At 39.7% G+C, this 21,762-nt stretch overlaps 1 protein-coding gene across 4 annotated transcripts in view; it reads left to right on the forward strand.

The window, feature by feature from the left end:
• The window catches only part of ALDH1A2 (aldehyde dehydrogenase 1 family member A2), an 82,441-nt gene that overhangs the window by 29,792 nt on the left and 30,887 nt on the right, over window positions 1-21,762 (forward strand). For 3 of the 4 annotated variants that reach the window (XM_033517038.1, XM_015638616.3, XM_015638611.3), the window contains one exon: window positions 21,476-21,580. Coding sequence is in view for 1 of the 4 variants with exons in the window: in XM_015638611.3 (XP_015494097.1) it covers window positions 21,476-21,580 (105 nt within the window). In the remaining 3 variants the exon portion in view is untranslated. Of the gene's footprint in view, window positions 1-17,812; window positions 21,195-21,475; window positions 21,581-21,762 lie in introns of those variants that run through there. The other variant, XM_015638612.3, reaches the window with a different exon arrangement.

Below are 21,762 nucleotides of genomic sequence, written 5' to 3' on the forward strand. Positions count from 1 at the left end.
TGAAACTGGAGAATTGTTTCTAGAAATCTTTGAAAAATACAGCAGTCATCAGCAATCATAGCTTTCTTTCTGTGAGAATATACAGTGACCTTTAATAGATTAATACATAGTGCCATCATCTTAGATCTACAGTGTTACACATTTTATACTAATGGAACAATTAAAAGAAAGTTATTTCAATATTAAGCCAAAAACAATGGCAATGTGTTTCTTCTAAGATTGGGTTTGAGATATCAGGTAACTCCTGGTTGCTTTTCAGAAAATTTTGGTTTAGGACAGGTATCAAATGTTTCACTTGGCATATCCTCTGTCTCTGTTTTTCTGTCTGTCTCGCTCTTTCCTCCTTTTTCTCTTTCTCTGCAGGAAATTCAAGTGATTTATAGATAATTGGAGTCTTCAGCTTGGAGTTTTGTCTTGGGCAGGACTTTTATCCAGGATCCACTTTCCCACCTATTACAAAGAAAAACAATCAAAAATGAAATAATGGATTGTAACTTGATTCTTTCTTTTGGGGTAGTGGTCACTTCATGTCCTAAATGACAAACAACTTCCATAAACAATAAATAACATTAGACTAAAGCACTTTGGCAAAGAAAAAAAGAAAACAACAACCCCAGACCTTGTAAAATCAGACATCTGTGAGCATTCCTAACAATCTCTCTCCTGCTTGTTAGCTGGGAATTTTAAATACACAACCAGAACACAGAATTCTTGAACTCTTTATTACAGGTGTCTATAAATGTAGAAACTTAACCATTTGGGAGTTAATTCTTTATGAAGAATAGAAGTATCTATGAACACTTAAACTTAGTGAGGAAAATTTAAATATATTTTGCCAATTAAATTCTATTTCTATAATTCTAAAGCTGGTAAACAGACCGGCTCCTTAGGGTATGACATGTTAAAATTCCAGAATTACCTAAGTGAGTTTTGTTAAAGATTTGTAATGTGTACTGGGAAAAAGGAAATTATTCATTAATCTTTTAATAACTGCAGTACCCTTGAGGTTACTATGAAAGCTCCTTCCAACTACATAGATGAAACAAATATCACCTGCGTAATTCTCATTTATTCGATTATTTAGCAGAATTATTGAAACTTGTGAAATATTGTGAAGTTTATTGAAATAAGCAGAAAACTGTACGTGAAGTCCTTCTGACCTGTGCACCTGACAGAGCACCCAGAGGCAATGTAAGTTTGGATAAGTTAGAAAAAATATGATTTAGTGATGAAAATTACCCGATGCCATCGTTTTATGTAAGATTTGTAGCAGTAGCTATTGGGACTTCAGTATTGGAAGTCAGCCTATGCTGCTTTAAAAAAACAGTCATTAGAAATATTTTTCCCAGGTTTTTAATACCTTGGCACGGTCTGTGAAAAATAAAGTGTTGCCGATGTGTGTAATAAGAACTGGTGAGCAGGATGTGAACCAGACATGCAGGTGAGTGTTCAAGCACACAGGGTTAAGTTTTGTGTGGCTGGCAAGTACTTGAAATGCTACATTCAGGATTATCTCTCTTTTCACTGTGCTGACTCCTTAAATCTTTACTTTTTAACATTAGCATTTGGGGAGAGTTTGCATCTACAGAAAAGGGCATCTTGGCATGGAATGAGGTTGTTCCACAGCCCTGCGGCACAGTGAGCCCTCCTCAGGCTTGTCAGGAGCGTGCTGTGCTCCATATGTAAGGGGGCACGTAGGTAGGAAGGGGATCCAGCCCTCCCCCTGGGAATAAGTCACGCTTCTACAAAAGTCAGCTTTGTGTCAGAAACTCTCCCAGAATGGGCTGTTCCAGAAATATCAGATGTGTGAGAGAAGCAGTAGCATGATGTCCGCTAAGGACATGTCATTAGCATGTTTAGTATAGAGAGCACAGCCCAGAGAACCTGACAGCTTCTGAGGGTGGTCAGAGGGTTTGCACTGTTCAACTGATGCCTTTCCTAAGCTTTTATGAAACACTATTTTTCCTCCTGAGTCTGTGTCCCAAGTATCTGACAGTAGGTATGGAATCAGCCCTGTGGATTGAGCCCTTTGCAACATTTCCCTCCTGCTGTCTCCATTTGAGGAGCTAAAGATGTTTCTGCAGGATGTGTCTGTCCTTCCTTTGTTATGGCATAATCATATCTGCTTTACAAAATATTTTCTTCGTGGTCTTAATAGGTCATGTTGTCTCTTTTAAGGACAGCCTGGGGCTGAGGGCTCCATGGCTCTGTCCTGTCACAGCTGTGTCACTACATCAGGTAGCTGAGTGAATAAATGTTCTCAGTTTGCATCATGTTGAGCACACTAATCCAGATGGATGTTTTAAGTTTTGCTTATTGCTTGCCAGTTGATTTAAATCTGAGTAAAAGCTGAACAACTTTAGCATAAGGAAAAGCTGAAGAATTGTGGTTTAAGATCTTTTTAGAAAGAAGTGCCCTAAAGGGATGAAGTTACAGCGCAGTGGCAGTGAGGAGGTACATGAAGCATTTCTCTATTAACAGCCTATGATTTAGCTGACAACCATATCTTCTTTGTCTTGTACAAGAGGGTTTGCTTCTACCCTTTTGCTATACCACAGAATAAAATCTGTCCAGTTTCTACACACAGGCCAGGTAAACTACCCAGCACTGCAACAGAAAGCTGTATAAAGGACTTTGTATGAAGTGTAGGCAAACTGCTTCTGGGTAGCTCTGGGTAGACAAGAGCTAACACATACATCTCAAATTGTCATATGATAAGCATTTAGGTTTGAATTATTTTATTGCTAGGTTTCAGTATATTCATTCCCATTGGGCTTCCTTGGCATGACCCTTTCTATTAAAATTTCCAGCATGTGTTTTTCAGATAAAATTCTAGACTGACATTACAATAGGAGGCAGGAAATCCATTTTATTTAGAGTAATATGCAGAATATTTGTTATTTTCTGAACAGAAGACAAGCTTTGGCAAAACTCAGGTAAGTGAGGAATACATGCACTTTCCCATCTGTCTTTCCCTAAATGAGCTACTTTAGTGCCTTTTGAAGTCAGATTCACTAAGCAATGCCTGAAAAAGACAGCTTGGCTTTTGGGTCACCTAGGTGAGCACAGTTCTTCTACAAAAGATGGGTGACAGAACATGAGAGATGTTTGCATGAAGAGTAGACAAATAGAACAGCTACTTTACCCCTCTGTGGAACACCTCAGCATCTGATGCTGACACTAGGGATGTTGCTCTATATGGTATTTCAGTGTATATACTGTATACAGTTTTACTGTTGTTTAAATCTGCAGTTCGAATTCTCCTCCAGTGTATTCATACTTTGTGTTTAGTATTACAATCCATCAACTCAGATAGTGATTGGAAAATATTTATGCACTCCCTTCCAATTAGTAGCCCAAATATGGGATTATTCTTTCCTCCCAAATCTTTACGGTCTTCTGCACAAACCAAATTTACCGAAGTTTTGCATGAGAAAAAGAACAAGAAACAAGTGTAGTCTTACATGTATCCAGTCCCTGCCTTTGCTTACTCCAGTACAGCCACAACAGCCATGAGCCTTAAAAACACAGAAAGCATGGGGCTGAACTGGCCCCAGCTAGAGAACTGTGGCAGACTGCTGTGTTACTGAGGGGTAACTATGGCAGCAGCGACCTCTTACTGTGCCAAATCTACAGGGAGAGGCTGGATCTTTAGGGAAAATGCACCCTGGTTTAATGCATCAAGCTGTACAATAATACCTTTCTGGCTCTGTCCAGTTGGGAGGGTCAAATGATGTACTGAAAGACTTACTCATTGCTTTTCTCATAGCAAAAAAAAGTTTAACTCTTCAAGTATTCAAATGCAGAAGATCCATGTATTTATTTGCATATCAAAACTAGAAGGCCAGTAATAATCAGAGTACTTGCCTGAGTTGAAAGGCAGACAAATTCGTACCCCTGCTCTGAAGCAAATAGAGCAGAACCTGAATATGGATCCCTAATTTCTGATGGGGAATAGGTCAAAATTTTGACAACTTTGGCTGTCTTTGGATAGAATTTAATGTTATCTGCCATTGGATAATTTACTTCTAAGTATTTATGAGGTCTCAGGCATCAGCTTGATAGCCCAGTAGGCAGGACACTATTGAAGGAAAAACAGGATTCAGGTCTTTGCTTCGAGAATAATTATGATGTTGAACAGAGCAAGGAATAACACACATGCTCTCACACTCTTTCATTCTGACCAAAAAAAAAAAAAAAAAAAAAAAAAAAATATCCCTCATGGATTCTCTTTCATTTTGTCCTTCAGAAACATTTCCCATAGAAGTTGGCCAATTCTGGTGCATTTCCATATTACATTTTTGTCTTGTAGATCTGCATTTTCTGATAAATCCCATTGTCCAAGAATTCTTGATGCAGCTTGTCCATCTCCCTGTCCATGCAAAATTGTTCCTGGCAGACCTCAATGGGCTCTGCCAGTTTGAAGTTATTCACTGCCATAAAGTGCCTGGGAGGACCTCAACATGGAACTACTGGATCCTATTGTCCTCCTTTCTTTACAAGGCACATGAACAGATCCCCTCCCTGAGCTGTTCATGGACCTTGCAAATCAGTGGGCACAGATCAACATCCAGTAGTTGTCTGAACCCCTCCTTCCAAGAGGCTTGGCTTTTTATTTCCTGCCTTTGGCAAATTTCATCTCCCTTGAGTTGCCCAAATGTCATTTAACTTCAGCCCCAGTAATATTTTCTGCAATACTCTGATTAGCCTGAACATTTTTATCTACAAACTCTGTACCTTACTATTAATGATCTGCAAAGGCAGGTGAGCCAAGATATTGATTGCCAGTCACAGTAATGAAGGGGCACCTTGCTATTAACCTTTTTCCAGGGAGAATTATCCGTTTATTTCCAGTCTTTTTATCTTATCTCTTAACCACTTTTTAATCCATGGCAGGACTTTATCTTTCACCATATGGTTACTAACTTTCCTTAATAGCCTCTTGCTAAGGACTTTATCATCAAAAGCCTTTTTAAAGTCTAAATAAATTGTATCCACTGTTTCATCTCGGCTCCTCATTTGACTAACTATCTTCCAAGAAATCTCACACATTTACAGAGATAAATGACAGAAGATGAGTTCAGTGGTCCATATCATAAATTCTTTGTCAGGTCTTGCATAAAGTCATATTATTTCTTTTACAGTTTTGCAGCTCTCTTTTGTGAGGCTGGACTGTAACATTTCTCTATTTATTTTTTGAAAATTCTTTCATTTTCCCCAGTTGTAAAAAACCCAACAGTTTTTTATCTGTTTCGGTATTTTTTAGGAGTAGAACTCATTCCATGTAACAAGTAACTAATATATCAAGTCTAGTTCAGCTAAAAGAAATGACAGACAAGAAATGCAATTAAACAAAGACAAGATCATAAAAAAGCTATGTAAATGTAATATAAGCACAGATGTGTAGAGGTTTAAAACATCTTCAGAAAGCTGCAGTTCTATGCAGTTCTCTAGTGAGGAATCCTCAGACAAGGGCTGGCATCTCTCCTTAAAGCCCAGTAAGTGCATGAATAGCTGTGCAAAGATTTATTACCAAGTATTATGCAGAGAATGACGAACTCTAAACACTGATTGCCATCCAAGGGCTCAATCATTCATTAATGTTGTGTTTAGCAAATGAATTCCTGTTCAAACTGCATATTCCTATCTGGTTTTCTCCAAAACACAAGTTCCTAATTTCAGAATTTGTCCGAAACCATCTTTCTATTCATCACTTTTTTCTGTAAATAGCAATCTACCTTTGTGACATGAATGCAACACATCGATGCTAAATCACATGGTGAACTAAGGTTTAGGAGCACTTCATTACTAAAAGTGTGATACATGAAGCCACATCAAAGTGTTGATGCAATAGTCTCCCAAATGACAAAAGACAGAAAGAACCCAATCTGTGATTACTTGGAGTCAGTGCCTTTCATAGAGAGACTAGTGAACTATATTTTTATAGATGACTTGAAACATAATGTATTCCAGCTTTGTTGTACTGAAGTGGGAAAATAGTGCAGGAAACCATCCACATCACATTCTGTGACCCAAGTGAAAATGTTTAAGGTCAGCTCAATCTCAACTGGCCTCAGCTGGAGGCTAAAACATGGGGATCACACTGACCACTAGAGTACACAGATCTTGATCTGTGAGGGATTCATAGGTAATGAAGACACTGAATTGAACTCAAAATCTAAGAGGATGCTGTGGGACAGCTGTGAGGGGCCTACAGCAGGTGGTATGGTTACAGAAAGGATATGTTTGCTAATTTCCATGTGGATTTATAGTATGCCCTAATTTAAAATAAGTGAGTTACAAAAAAATCCATTTGGAAAGTCACAAAAATACTGGAAGCATTGCATGGTAAAATAGGCTGCAGCTCTTTTGCTGAACTTGGAAAGAGGATGCCAGGGGTTTCGCTGTTCTCTTACCATGATTTGGTCCTGTGGCAATGATCACACTAAATCCCTTGAGTTTTACTCAGAAACTATCAGAAAGTCCTTTCCAGACAGAAATTCCAAACACATGTATTTACACAGGTAAGGGCTTTATCTCTAAAGTGAGACTGACTTCTTTCCAAAGCAGAGCTATTTACCATTTTGGGTGAATGTCAGTATTTTTAGACTGTCTTATAAAGGCTGATCTTACTGTCTTGTGAATAGGTCAGCACACCTTAAATTTGGCCCCAAGTGACTAAGGCAGGTTAGAATGTCAGGTGTACATTTCATCTGAAATAAATCTCTCCAATTGGAAGATCCTTCCAGATCTGTGCTGTGTCATTGTTTTCTCATGCTTCAGTGGGAAAAGCACCACTTTATGTATCATCATCATCACAATCATCATCACTCCCACCATCGCCCTGATACACCCTCAGTGGCCTTTATGCAATTCCTGGTGCCTTTTGAAAACTGGAAGAACTGATGCAGTAGATTTCAGGGTGGATTAGCATTCAGGATTTCTTTTCATTTCAGGAATTTAATTTCAACTCCTTACAGCACAATTGGGAGTGAAGCACTGGGCCTGTCCTGGACACGGTCCTTAAAGGTTTTTTTGTATACTGCTGGCATTAGAATTTAATAAAGATGATTCCCCAGAACAAATATTTTACCTGTCATTTTCTAGTCTTCCAACTAGTGGCTCTGCTTTTCTAATTTTTGAAAGTAAATATAATCTACTTTGGGGTAGCCAAATAAAGATCTCCCCAAAATGAGCATCTACTGTGGAAGAATCTTCAGTCTCCCTTCCATAGCCAGTTTGTTTTCAGAATCCAGTGACTCTCCAACAGCCTTTATCTGCTTATTTATTTAATTTAGGCTTCTCTTGGCTGTTTTGTGTTACCTTTCCGGTAATTTTCTTCAGAATATTTTGTATGTTTAGTTGCAATTTTTATTTTTTGTGTTTGCAGCCTTTGTGTTTCCTCTCACATCTTCCTTCTTTGCCACCCCATTTATTTTCTTGCTTGTGCTTTCCTTTTTTAGCTTGGGAATGCAAATCTTCTTTGACTCTTTCACATTCTTAAGCCTCCATGCTGATTCCATGGATTTTAATTTCCGAGCTTCAAGCAGGGAGTTTCTAAGTTACTTCCTCTTTAAAAAAAATCTGCTTCTTGAAGTTTAGTATCCCAGAGAGTATGGCTTCTTCATGTGTTTCTCTCCTGCAAGGAAGCTGGAATTATTTACAGGGTAACCATTTCTCAGGGGTTCAGACACAATTTTTAGTCCTTGACAGGACTGTGTCAAAAGTTGTTTACATTAGGATACAGAAAACTCTGTTCTCTACACACTATTTCAGTGCAGCTTTCACTGAACTAATACGGAGTTATTTTGGCGCCAGCCTTACTGCCTTCTTACTCTTTTTCCTCTTCAGTACCTCTTCAGTGTCACTTCAGTTGCTCTTATTTAGAAGCCAGTACCTCACTCCTGCTATTATCCTTCACAATCTACACTGCTTCTATATCAGTGGGTCCGCATTTTGTGTTATTTCTCTCCTCCAGGCAGTGCCCACGCAAAGCATTGCACACAGAACTGCTCCCCCCTCTGCATCCCGACTTGTCCTCCCTACACAGCTTACACGTAAAAAGTGTGGTATGCCTCTGATAATTCTCATCCCCTTATGCTCAAAAAACGCTGGTTTCTTCCTCTCCGTGATAGAGTCCAGATCACCCATTTTCACACTCAGCTTTCTTAGGCTGGTTTATAGGCACTTGCGCTTTTATTTCCCAGCTATAAGATGACCTAGATGAAAACTGTGATCTAGTTTGTTGAAAATCCCTGTAAAGTCTTTCCAGCTCAATCGCAAAAGCACTTCCCATGACACTGCATCTCACTTTTATTTACCACTCTGCTAGTGTAAAATGTCCTTAAAATAGAATTAAATTTTAAACTGGGTTTAATACTTCTTTATATTGTCAAATTGATTTGAGAAGGCATTTATGTAACTGACAGGTGGATACACAGATTTCTTTTTTTTTTAAGGAACCACTTCATTTTGTTGTCTGAAACATTTTTGGAGTATATTTTAAACATTCTTTGCACCCAGACATAAAAGCACTGTCCTGATTCCACAGGATATTTTCAAAACTTACCATAACATCTACATTTTACATTTGCTTATGTTTCTTTTCAGCTGTAACAGAAAGAGTTTATTATTGAGTTGTTCAAAACTAGCAAGAAATTACCACCTACCTTCCAAATCAACAGACTTTTTTATTTTTTCCAGTTGCTTCAGTTGTGACACACTGTTGCAGCAGTCCTGTACCAGAATGCTCTGCATGGAGCTTGAGAAACAAGCACAGTTGCTTTTCAGGACATCTGGCTAAGCCTTTACCCCCTTTTCCATCAGTGCCTGACATTTTGTTGGTCTTCCTCTTTTTGTCCTTATCATGCTTTCTTTACCACACCTACTCAACGGCTTCTTCTCTTTTGTGATGTTTATTAGATGCTGTTTTCCTGCAAGGTGAAAATCAAGCTCTACTTTTTTCACTATTCATTTGAAATAGTGATATAAGACTAACACTAAATGTGTTGTAGCTATGCTGATGTTGGCTTAGGAGTCTTGGTGATCCAACCCTTTGATAGTGATTTTTAAATCCATTTGTTACATTACTAAAGATGTTTTTAGCTGGCATCACTCAACTGCAAGTGTTAATATTCTACTCCATCACATCTTTCAGAAGGCATTAATTGATTCAGCCTCACTGTAAAACTGTGACAAGGTTTCCTTCACAGATGGGGGAGTTTAAATTTGTGGGAGTGTAACCATGACTAACTCAGACAGTAGGTCAGTGTCAGAGGCAGGATCTCTTGCTAAACCAGCCAGACTACAAGAAGATCAAGCCTCTATTTTTGTACATGGTATTCTGGGAAATGGCAATACAGATGAATTTTGGAGCCGGTGTTTACCTGTGGATGCATGTCTGCATTTCTGTATGTTATTAATTGCACATTTCTCTGCGTACTCACTGCACACACACATATGGTATAGATGGAAAGACCCCTTTCTTTGTGCTCTTTGCTCTCTTTCTGTGTCACTTCATCAGGAGTTGTCTGTTGTTGTTCCTCTGAGTGTTGTCAGGGAGGCAGTGCCCTCCTTGCTGCAAGATCTGCATAATGAGTTCAGATGAAGCTGGAGCTGGTGATGTTGTTCCCCTCTGTACTTCTCTTCAGGAGGAGGAATATTCCATCAGTGCAAAGTGGTGACAGTACTGGAACTCCAGTGCTGGTATTGCTTCTATTCACATCTCAAAGGTTTTGTTTCAGTAAGGCACTCTAGCACGGAGGGAGAAGGAAGGCCCTCCTATTTAGATGCCAAGTAGGAGCCCAGTGCAGAACATGCCCACTGAGTGGTGAGCACAGCTCTTCCTCCCATCAGCCAAGACAATTGCTTTTAATGTCTGGATTCTGCTTGTAACACAAATGTGTTTATGGTCTTGCTCTCTGTCTCAGTTAATTTCTTTCCTTGAGGGAGCAACAGGACGAATCCTTTGATAACTTGTTTCCTGATTAGAAGCCTTTACCTGCTTTCCCGGAGTGGTTCCCTGTGACTGGGAACCTTTGTAGTCAGCTCTTCCAGCTGTTTGCCTAAATGGTCTTTAGAGAGACTAAAAGCAGTGAACCAGGAATAGCAACATCTGACTTCAGCCAGGTGCCATGGGAATTTAGTTATTACTCACTGGATCGGATTGGCAACGTACCTTAATACCAGGTACCTGCCAAAGGCTGCATGCCATGAACCTTCACAAAGAGCTGTCACTGGTGTGCTCCTTGCACAAGTGGGGCACTGGGTGACATGTTTGCTGTAATTAATACTGGGCTCCACACCTTTACATACCAATAGTACTCGAATATCTGGGTGAGAAATTTCTCAGATTAAAGTCTTGATAGTGATTTTAGCCATTTAGTGATCATGTCTCATTGTGTTCACTACAAGAATAAATCCTTTCTTGTAGACAGCAGGGAAACTAACGAGGTTTGCCCATATTCTGGCATCATTACCAGGGGTTCAAGCAGAGAAAAATGGAGTTTGGTTAAAAAGGAGAAAAGAAACGTGAATTTTAAAGGAAATGGGGAGAGGGGATCTCAGGACTGCATACATGAGTATTCAAGTTTTTTAAGGAATCCTCTTTATTGACAAGACTTATAGCATGCTTTGCTCATTTAAGGAAAGCTTGGTATAACCAGGTTTTGGGTTTGCCCTAATCTGCTTTCTTAATACTGCATGTTTGGCAAAAGTTTAGGGCCATGTTTTTCATTTACATACTCAAAGTCATTAGTCTGTTTCTATTTAAAGTTAAATAGAAAAGCTCATTTTTCATGCAGGCCTTCATCTCTATACAGAATAGCTTGCCGGTTATATACAAAAATGTTAAATTCTATCAAAATTGGCATTATTTTGGTATATCCTCAGGTGTTCTATTTGACTGAGACTGTAATTGGATCTTGCAAGAACACTCCACATCCAATTTTAGCCTTAGCATCACAGTGTACTTTGAGATGTAAATCTGTCAGGTATCCAAGCACAGCAGGTTACTTTTACAGTTTAAACCCAGTTTTCCCCAATCAGCCTTATGAATAATAAAAAGCAGAATGGCCTGTTCCAGTTTTGTATATGTAAAGGCAATGACTTTGCATTGTGAAAGACATTGTGAAAAACAGAAAGAACTGAAGGAGAAATCAGAACTGAACTCTGAGGACAGGGAATTTAACAGTTTCTTCTCTCCAGATTAATATTCTAAACTAAATAAATTAGTATTTTCCAAGACATTTTATTGAAAATAATTTCCAGCCTGCGAGATTTCATTACAGAATTGAATGAGAGGTGTTGGGTTCCTTTGCATCTTCTTGAAGAGCAAAAAGAATTTATAAATCAGACTTCTGGGAATTGTTATCTCACAGCTTCTTCTAACAAACACAACAATTTGTTTTAAAGGCTTTCACCAAAGATGTCATAAGTGGTAATCCCTATGTTGTAAGTGGGTACTTAATGTGATTTAACTTAATGCTGATGATGCAAAGCTATTCTCCCTCAAAGCCCATTAAGAACATCCAATTTTCTGGTAGACTAACACTCCTGCTTACTATCGTAGAGATAAGTGACTGTTTAACCAGGACAGTAATGAACACTTTCAAACCAAGGCTGCAAAACTGAGTGGCCACAAAACTGTTCTTTGGGAAAGTTCAGACTTTGAATGTAAATGGCACAAGCTGAGTTTTTTCTTTCTAGGAGTAGTTTGAATTTCTGTATGTACAGACATGTACATACAGGCACTTTGCATCATCTTAATGGGTGTACTGGTGAATATCATTATTTATGATATCAGTTGGCATGGTCTAGTAAGAAGAAGGCCAGTGCAAGCCATTTGTGTAAATTAAGTAAAGAAACTGATAAATAATGGGTTTTATTTTATGTCTCTCTAAAGTGCAGATAATTCTAACAGTTTATCCAAGATAATGCTTCTCACACCACAAGTTTTTTGTGGATTCTGTACATGCAGAACAGCACAAAAGGAAATGTCTCTGGCATCATTAACAAAACATGCTAACAGTAATATTTGAAAAGCTTCAGGATGCAAAGTAGAAGCAAAGGCAAACTTTTCAGGAGCTTAAGGCTGCTCACTTGGGTCTAATATAGACTTAGCACTTTGCAGGTCAGTGGCTCTGCTATTTGTCTCTGACCTAACAGATCTGGAGTTCTTCACATCAAAACCAAGTCTTGCTGAGCTGAGATCAAACGTGTTAAGGTAAGGATCTTGCCAGTGATTTATCGTGCCAGGGAGGGTGATCAGGCCATAAGGGGCCACTGCAAATGAAGCTGACATTCCAGCAATTTCTCATGTGTAGTTATAAGGCAATTTTCTCAGGCAGAGCTTTTAAGTCAAAATAAATTTGCTCATTGTATTTTTCTGTGTTCTCTATAATGTCTGAAATCCTAGGAGGAATATTTATTTATGCAGCACAGCTAATTTCTAAGTAAGAACTTGTTCCTGGTGATGAACATTTAAAATGGCAGTTACCTACAAGGGAGATTAAATTCTTCCAAATGGCAGAGCATGTTTCCCATGTACAGATAAATAGCTCAGACTGTTTTCTGTCACACATAAGGAGCACACAAGACTTGCAATGCACAAATAATGCAAAACACAGGAGAACTACACAGAGTAATATGAGTCATGTTTGTACAAACCCCTCCTCATTCCCACCATTTCAAATGAGTGCTTGTGGAAGGGTTTCCAGGATCAAGTTCTTAATAGCCACAACTTCATTAAAGCACAGTGACAGCCCAATAATTGATTATGTAAACAAATACTCCTCCTCTCCACTCTTGATTTAGTGGATTTTTAAAAATTTTTCATTATTTCACTTTTTAAGGTGCAGTAAGTGACATCAAGGATCATCCTCCATAAAAACCATTGCCATCCTTACCCAGCTCATCCAGTGACGGCTTGTCTTTGTAACTGGTGAAAATGGAAAGCACGGTTAATTTTTTAGTCACCCTGGTTTCACAAGCAATGTTTTCTGATGCTGTTAAAGAGAATAAACGTTCTTCTCCAGCAATTAAAAAGTCCCACTGATGAAAGGATAAGTAAAGCTTGGGAGCTTAGTTTCTTAGGAATACATGAAATATTACCTGAGCTATGTTATTGCTCCTGTATTGTTCTTCTAACAGCAGACAAATTCTTTGTTAATTGAAAAAAGTAAAAATTTCTTTGAGGAAAGCTTTTACGTGCTGCAACAAAAGTTTCTTCCCACAGGTTTAATAAGGCAGCCAAAAGGAGTAAAATGTTTGTGGTGGGTATAGTTCAACAGACAATACAATCTGAAGTTTCTTCTCTTTAGATTAATTTTCTTGAACAACCAGGCGCAAAATAATCCCTTTAATGAGACTGAATTGAAATAACGGATGCTGTATCAGCATGTGGCACAGTGAGAAACTAAAATAAAAAAGGGTATCATCACAGTTTGGCAGCTTGGGTTTTGTGCAGGAAATACTTGGGGGGGAGGAGGAAAGTAAGCACGCTACTGCATGTTGTTAAGACTTATTTAATCTTCTTAACTAATTACTCACACTTCCTAATTCAAAATCATACAAACAAAAATGTTTAGATAAGCTGGGAGTTTTTTCAAATGGGTACCCCCTACAGCTTAGAAAACAAACATGACAGGTTTCCCCTGTCTGATGTCCTGCCATTTGCAGAAGAACAGACCCAACTCCCAGAAAGACAGAAGACTAATTAAGACAGGAAGACAGGCAGGTCAAACATTTGGTGTGAGGGATGTAGGACATAGGGGAGAAAAAATGTTACATTCCACTTTCACAGCAGACTGGCAAGAGGCTTCAGGTCCTTTCTCTGATTCCATTTGCTGCTCAGAGACCCTGGATTCCTCCCGTTTCTCCTCCCATCACACCCCTTTCCTAGCACACCATTCCCCAAACCTCTTCTATCTGTGAGCCAGCTCAGTGGGGGACTTGCCCTATCTGCCTTTAAGCACCTGAACAACATCCAGGTGAGCAGAACAAGGCACAGCCCCTACAGCCAGGTCCTGCTTTGCCCTCTCCTTCCACCTCTCTGGGACTGAAAAGAGACCCAGCTCCTGCCACCATTAGCGCTCGACCATGGGAATCCTCCTCCAGCTCATGTTGTCCACACTGAAGCGTGACTTAATTTACACAGGTTGAAATGTCACTGAACCTTGATGTAGTCACCTCTCAGTGACTACAGCCTTGTGTAGTCCTTGGTGTAGTGACCAAACACTTGAATTCTGATCCAAAGTCCACTGGTATGAAGCGCTGGCTTTAATTTTAGTAGAGTTGACTCAGGCCTTGCTACTTGGTATTTACACCCAGAGAAGGCAAACACCCTGGTCTTCTCATCAGACACCTACTCTTGCCACAGGACTGGGTTTGCACAAACAAAATTGTACCAGAGCTGGCTACACTGCTGCACTGACAGTGAAACCAGAGCAGCTCCACTCACTTCTTGGGCATTTTATTTCTGATTCCACTTTTTTGATCCTCCTGCTGTACTATATTTGTAAAGGTTTAAAATTCTCCAGCCTTCTCGGTACACTCACAAATTTGCACTCTAGATTTCTTGAGTGCAATTACAAGCTTGATTTTATGAAGGAAAGCCCCATTTATGGTATACTATGTCCAAAAGCCATGACATTATCCATCAGGCTCTGAGGTCCAAATGAGACTTTAAAAAAGAGCAGGCACACCACAGCACATAGAGCTTTACACCAGAGATATTTTTCCTTTAAATTTTTTTTTCTTTCTTTTTTTTTTCATTTTTACAATGTGGGGGGTGTGAGTAAGGAGAGAGAAGGACAACCCAGCAGCCAAAAAGGAAAAAGAAAAATCAACATATTCTGGTTTTGTTTGGCCTTTCAGACCTCACAGGCTCTAGAGCATGTGTCAAGTTTCCAGTGAAACATCTTTGTTTCCCAGTACAAACATCCCTCTGGAGGCTGCTGCCACTGATTCCTTTTCCTCAACTGGGGCCTGATTCAACTCCCACTGAAACCAGCTGGATTTTTCCTTTTGTTGTACTCTGGACCTCTTGGACCTCTTGTAGCTGAAAACCAGCAATGCCCCCAGGCTTGCTTGCCCAAAGTAAATTTGGCAGAAAGTTGCTCCTGTACAGTTCACTGTTACTCTCATACAATTGCAGTTCCTCCACAGCTAAAAGGCATCTCACTAAAGAACCCAGATCTGGGTGGCTGCTGAGGATGATTCTGCTCTGGGGTAATGAATGACATGAGAACCACGTGTTCTGGGGTGCTGGGCCAGCCAGGCTGCCCTGGCTCTGCAGGGGTGTCCCCTGAAGGCAGCACAGCCACTGGCACTGCCCAGAGAGGCTCATTCATGGCTCAGAAGCAGGATTCTGCACTGGGGGAGGTGGCCTTGAAGCCCATTGCTCACCTTTTGTGAGCTGCCAGTGAGAAGCTGTGACTCTTGCTGCTTACCTGAACAGTCCTCTTAAAAATAAAATTAAATGGCACTGCTGATCCATCACTGGTCATTCAGCCTTGGCTTTTTCTTTCCTAGTGCCTTCTTATAAACCAGCTTTTCACTGATTCCATAGCCAGCTGTTGGTTCCCAGTCATTCCCAGGAGTGTCTCACAACACACTCTAGAATGTGAGAGATTTGCTGTATCAAGACAGCCATAAAAGTGAAGGAAAACAAGGCCTGTGAAAATAAACAAGCTGCACCTCTGATTGGCAATCCCACCTAGTTCATTCCCTTACAATTGTGCTAATCATTAGGACTCTTGAAATGTTTCCCAAGGAGAGGAAATGAAGTTGCTGAGATGGGAAAGGATATGAAATTTCCTGACCAGACTGAGGCACAGGTGCCCGGTATCTGGGATGTTATGCAGTATTTACCAAGGGAAATGCTACTGCTGGATTTTTTGCATGCCTCTAAAATTGTTGTCCGTTCCCCCTCAAAAAAAGAAGTGCCGTTATGTACTTCCTAATGCCTCCAGCTCTGAGAAGATGCTGAGAGCCAAGCAGCTGTGATTCTCTTATAAAGTACTTTGGCATCTGATGCCCCCTCCCCCATCCCAGCAGATTTAGTGTCAAAAGCTCTCTAAGGAAAAAGCCACATATGAAAAAAAGATCTTTGATGGAATGAAACTATAACCAGCTACTAAATCAATTGAGTTAGGAAATTCCCATTCCTTCCTCCATTCATCCAGAACCAAATCTCCTGTGGGAAGCCATTATTATTTAGATGTTAAAATCCTCTTCCTGTACCAAAGAACATTTCTGGAGCTGCAACAGCACAAAAACCTTGTTTATTAAATCCATGGGAAAATAATTCCACCTCCAAAGAGCTGAATGCTCGGCCACTGTCTGTCCACTGCCTGAAGTTCTTAGTTGAGCAGCTGGGGAGTCTGAAGAAAATGTCTCATGACATCATCACTGAGCAATATCGAATTAAAAATGTAGATCATCATTTCACTCGCACATCATTTGAGAACATTTTCAAGAAAGGAAATGAAAAGTTACATTGTTGCCACCTGTGCTGATTACTCTCATGAATTAAGAGAGCCCAAAATATTTTTTTCCCCTGTACATTTTAAGGAAAGACAATACAAAAAAAGAGAGGCAGTGAGCATGCAGGAATCCCCAGTGAATGTAAAAATCAGTTGCATTTCTCAAATCCAGGGCTAGCCCCTGGTTCAACAGCAGAGGGAATTTGAAATGCCATGAAACTAAAGCTCTTTCAACCAAGAGCTGCAAAGGAGGTATTAACTCTTTGTTTATTTTAATTAATTATATTTATACACACACTCATAAAGATAGTTGTTTTGTACTTCCTTGCTGGTAAATAGTGACGAAAACACAAAATACATTTTCTCCCTGGTCTAAATTTTGCTATTGCTGCACTGGAGATCAGAATATCCTACCTGGGTTCGTACACATCCCTTCCTCTTTGAATACTTATCGCTCCAATTACCTGCATGGTTTAAAATGAACATTATGTTGCTAATCATTACCAAGCCAGCTGGGATGAATGGATACTGAAACAAGAGATTGTAGTTGTTTATTTGCAAAGCTAAATTTGCTTTGTGTTATGTTAAAAACATTAACTCTTTGCTTGATTTCAAAATTGATGAGCATCCAAAATGCTATGGAACTCAGTGTGTAATGCTTGTGAAATGTAGGTCTTGTGCAAAACGCAATGTATGATTTTATTCCAACTACATGTCAGCAGTTTCAAAGTAATTTGGAATTTTTACTGGTAACTTTGGAGTTTACTTTTCCTTTGTATACTTTTCGGTATGATGAGGTATCACCAAGGCTCTGAAGAGTCACTTGACTTGTAGGATGAGTCAGATTGTTTTCTTGGTCAGCCCTGTGGAACTCTGTCAACAGAGGCCATATGTAATTACCCACAGGCAGGATCTGAGCCCACGACGACATGGTGGGAGCATTCTCTTGCAAAGTTCTAGCAAAAGATCTATGAGAACATGTGTGTATGAGCAAGAGGTTATTGCCAGTAGCAGGAGGGGTGTGACTGTTCTCTTTAGGAAAATCCATGCCCTCTCCATCTTTCATTTGGAAAGGAACATAAATTGCCCAGAGACCTGCGTGGTGAGTTCTCCTGAGAACGACAACACTCCAAGGGGCATCGTGTTCACAGGGACAACTGGGAGCTTCCACCCAGGCCTGTCACACTGCACTGTTTGGAACAGACCCTCCCACTCCCCCAATCTCACATACTCCAGCACCTGCACCCCCAGCTCCCCTGCTGCCCTGCTCTGCTGGCCCCTTTGGCATCACTGGGGAACAAATGTATTTGGTTTCCTCCTTCAGCCACTGCGCACCAACCGCAGCCACACTCCTCACTTACAGGGGGTTGGTTTGCCACTTGGGTTTTTTCTTGGCTAAATCACTACACTGACAGGGACACCTCAGTACAGCAGCAAAGTTGACCTTTTATCTTCCTGCTTTGACATTACTGCCATTACAGCCTCTGCTGAGAGTAAATGGCAAACAAAATGTGTATTCCAAGATTTTTCAAATGCTCCCTTCTTCCCTTTGCCTTTTGACACAATGCTATTGATAGCACCCAACCTGCCAGGTCATTTAACTACCACAATACCACATAGCAAATGCATGACACACTATAGACTTTTTCTTCTCCCTGCTGCATATCACAAAAGGTAGCACTAGGACTCAAACAAAAACAAATTACCTCAGTAACTCCTGGAAAACTCAAGTGGTTAATCAGTTACCTTTTATTTACATATATATGCTTAATGCTGAATTAAGTTGTAAAAACCAAAGGCTGATTTATAGCCCCAGTCAGCCTTAATTAACATTGATTCCAGGGGAATAGTAAATGTGAATAGCCTTCACAATTGAGATTGAACAATGAACTCACTGGGTGTTGTCCAATTTGTAGCATGATTTACATGGAAGCAAGCCCTTCTATTTCTAGGGTTACCCCTTTTTTTTATCTGGTGTTTAGGATGGGTTATATATAATCCATAGATAGGAACATTTGCTGTCAAATATTCTCCCTGATTTAGGGTTGGCCTTTACCATGGTCACTATAAATAAGGGAGAAAAAAACCCAATTTGAGGCTTTGCAGGGATTCCTTTTTCTTGCAATGTGTCATCGCTTCTCCATTTCATGGCATTTTTACGAAGTGGCCATAATGAAAGTCAGATTAAATGTACAGGATATATACATTTAATCAACAGCCATTGGAGTCAGTAGTGCTGGAAGAGTTATAAAAGCCCCTGTGAATGCAAATTTATTGCAAAAGAATCTGCGTCTCAGTGGTAGGAATATCTGCTGAATGGTACTACCTGACACAGAACACCTAAAACTTTCAAAAGTGAATTATTTAAGTGTAAGACTTTGCTTGTAAAGCCGCCAGCTGCTGGATTTCAAGACTTGAAACTGGTCCAAAACATGGGACTAGGTACTTTATTTGTGCACTAGAGTAAATACTCTGATTTTACTGCCAATTTAAATGTGCTCAGTTTACAGTAATGAGCTTGTATAGGCAATACCTTGTTTATAGAAAGTGGAACAGGAAGAAACTAACATTAACCATTAACAGTAGCAATTTCTCTTGCTTTCAGCTCTAACTTTATGCCAAATAGATCCTTCCCATGTCCTATCTGAAATATTTACTATTACTGTTCTTTTTCTAAGTCAGTGGGATAAATGGAGCATTCAATAAAATCATGCAGCTTTTCCTTCCAGTCAGCTTGAATTGCAGCCCTCTTTTGTAATTCCAAGGCACTATTTCTCATTCCTATGGTGAAATGTATTTCAAGAACAAATGTATATCCTCTGTACTAGCAAACCTGATGATAGGTGTTAATCACAGTAGAATGGAGTTAACATTTTTTAATCTATTTTAAAAAAGAACAGACCACTTTTCTAAGGGAAATGTACTGAATTGTGGCTGCCACAATTTCTCAGGTTCTTGTACTCAACCAAACTGCTTTATTCTTTCAATGCAGCTCACACGAGAAGCCCATGTGTTTATGTACATCCTGTCACCTTAAACAAACATGCTTACATCTTCTCTGGCCATCTGCTCTTGAAGCTGGAAGCTTTTCTCCCTTCCCCTCCCTCCTCAGCACCCCCCAACACACTCACTGGGTGCAGAGTTAACTCGGAGAACACTCACTGGAAAGCATGAAGTAAATTCCTTCTTCCACACAGGTCACAGATCTGTGTTTCTTTGCTTCACTTATAGTTTAGAAGTGACAACGATACCCCAGAAGATTTTGGCTTATGGTGTTGGTCACTAGAGATCATACTGGTGATTCTTTATCTCATTTTGGGTTAGCTCCAGAACGCCCTAACAGGGACCAGTACTTGTGTTTGGTGAAGAGTTTCATCACTGAGCAGGAAGACACCAGCACAGTTTGAGGAGCTCACAGTCCAAGGACATAAACATGTTCAGGATAAATAGGATATGCAAGGAAAGCAATGGTAGTGGTGTGGTAGGTCCTGAGTTCAGCAAGTTCTGAAAACCTAAACAGAAGGGGCAAGGGGGAATAAAGAAAGGACATGCTCTGGAATGGATGGAGGGACGCACAGCAGAGGCTGAAGTTTGAGGCATAGGGAAGATGAGGAAACACAACAGAAACACAGTGGTAACAGCAAAAGCACATGGAATTGTTGGTTTCTGTGTAGTTTTCCAGGCAGGCACAGGTTCCTCCCACACATGGCCGCAGTGAGCCGGACACGAGTGAGCTCTGGAGCAGGAGCTGTGACACTGCAGTCACTGTGGCACCGAGCCTGAGCTAATAAATCCTGCTGAGAGGAACACAGCTACAGGACTTCCATTTGGCTTGGAGAATAGGTTTGAGCAAGCTCATGTCTGGTAACTGAAAACTCTACAGATGTATATTTGCTTTTCTGTGTATAAAGATGGGCCAGTTTCTCTCACCTGTGTATCTCTGATTGGAACTGAGACTCATCAAGCTTTCAAAGGATCCCCTGTCTTTATAAATACAGCCATGTGTGCAAAAAAAACAAACTGGGTGGTGAATACTCCTTCTCTCTGTGTGTGAACTCCTGCTTTCAGTGGAGTCAGGGGTAAAACTCTGTATTTCAATGCAATCAGGACATCCTCTTACACATTTAAAGTTGTATTTCATGGAATCCAATAAAATCCATTGATATCTGGACTCTAAGGAAACCAGTTGGTGCCTGGACTTTTGTAACACTTTCATTCTTAGAAATATTTAAAAGACAGAAATAGTCTGAATACCTGGAAAACTTTTCACTCAGTCATTTTCATGTAGTGACTTCTTTAATACCTGCTAATAAATAATTGCTGTTCTTAATTCAGCAGAAAGTGACATGCATGCAGCTACCATTAAAAATCTACTTTAAATAAACTCATTTGTCATTACCTTTCTCAACACAGCTGTTGTCAGCACCATTACCATTTAAATTTGTTTTGCCCCTGACAATTAAAATGATATCAACACTGAGAGAATGTAACAATTTCCATTGTTCCTAGCAGATAAGCAAGTTAATTTTGTGCTGCAAGCCGTCACTGTAGCCATAATTAACTGACTGTGTATTGAAGAACTGTGATGTTTGAGATTATTCAGCCTTGACTGGGATGTATCAGTGACTAAATGTTTACTTACTGAACTGAGTGATTACTCCAAAACCTTGTCTTGTCTCCAGCAGTTTCAAGGCTTTTTCTCTGATACAGGTATTTCTTTTTTTAGTTTATTTGTTACAGTTTTTGAACCATATTTGAACATCAACCAATGTTTAGACTTTGATGTTGCTTCTATAATGACACTGCTATAGAATACAGAAAGACATCAGGCACTAACCTCAGCCTGAACTCTTGAAAACTGTAATTTTCACACACACAAAAAAGTTTCAGTTCTTTTGTATTAGAACCTGCAGCTTTTCTCATAAGTTTGTTGTTAGATACATTACTGTTTGTTCATGCAGGAGACCTGATGACTTTTCTTCCTTTTCTAGATTTTCATCAATAATGAGTGGCAGAATTCTGAAAGTGGAAGAATATTCCCAGTATATAATCCAGCAACAGGAGAACAAATCTGTGACATTCAGGAAGCTGACAAAGTAATGTATCCCATGAATGACTATATGTTTAATGTATAAATTAAATGTATAACAAATAAGAGAAATGTATAAATAGATCAAAGCAATCAGTCCAGTATAGCACTGTTTGGACAGTGCTTTATTAATCATAATTCCAAAACCCACCATGTGACAGCAAATTCCATAAGTCTGCTTGTGTTATT

This window comes from Parus major, chromosome 10 (genome assembly GCF_001522545.3).
Source record: "Parus major isolate Abel chromosome 10, Parus_major1.1, whole genome shotgun sequence".
Classification (NCBI taxonomy): Eukaryota; Metazoa; Chordata; class Aves; order Passeriformes; family Paridae; genus Parus; species Parus major.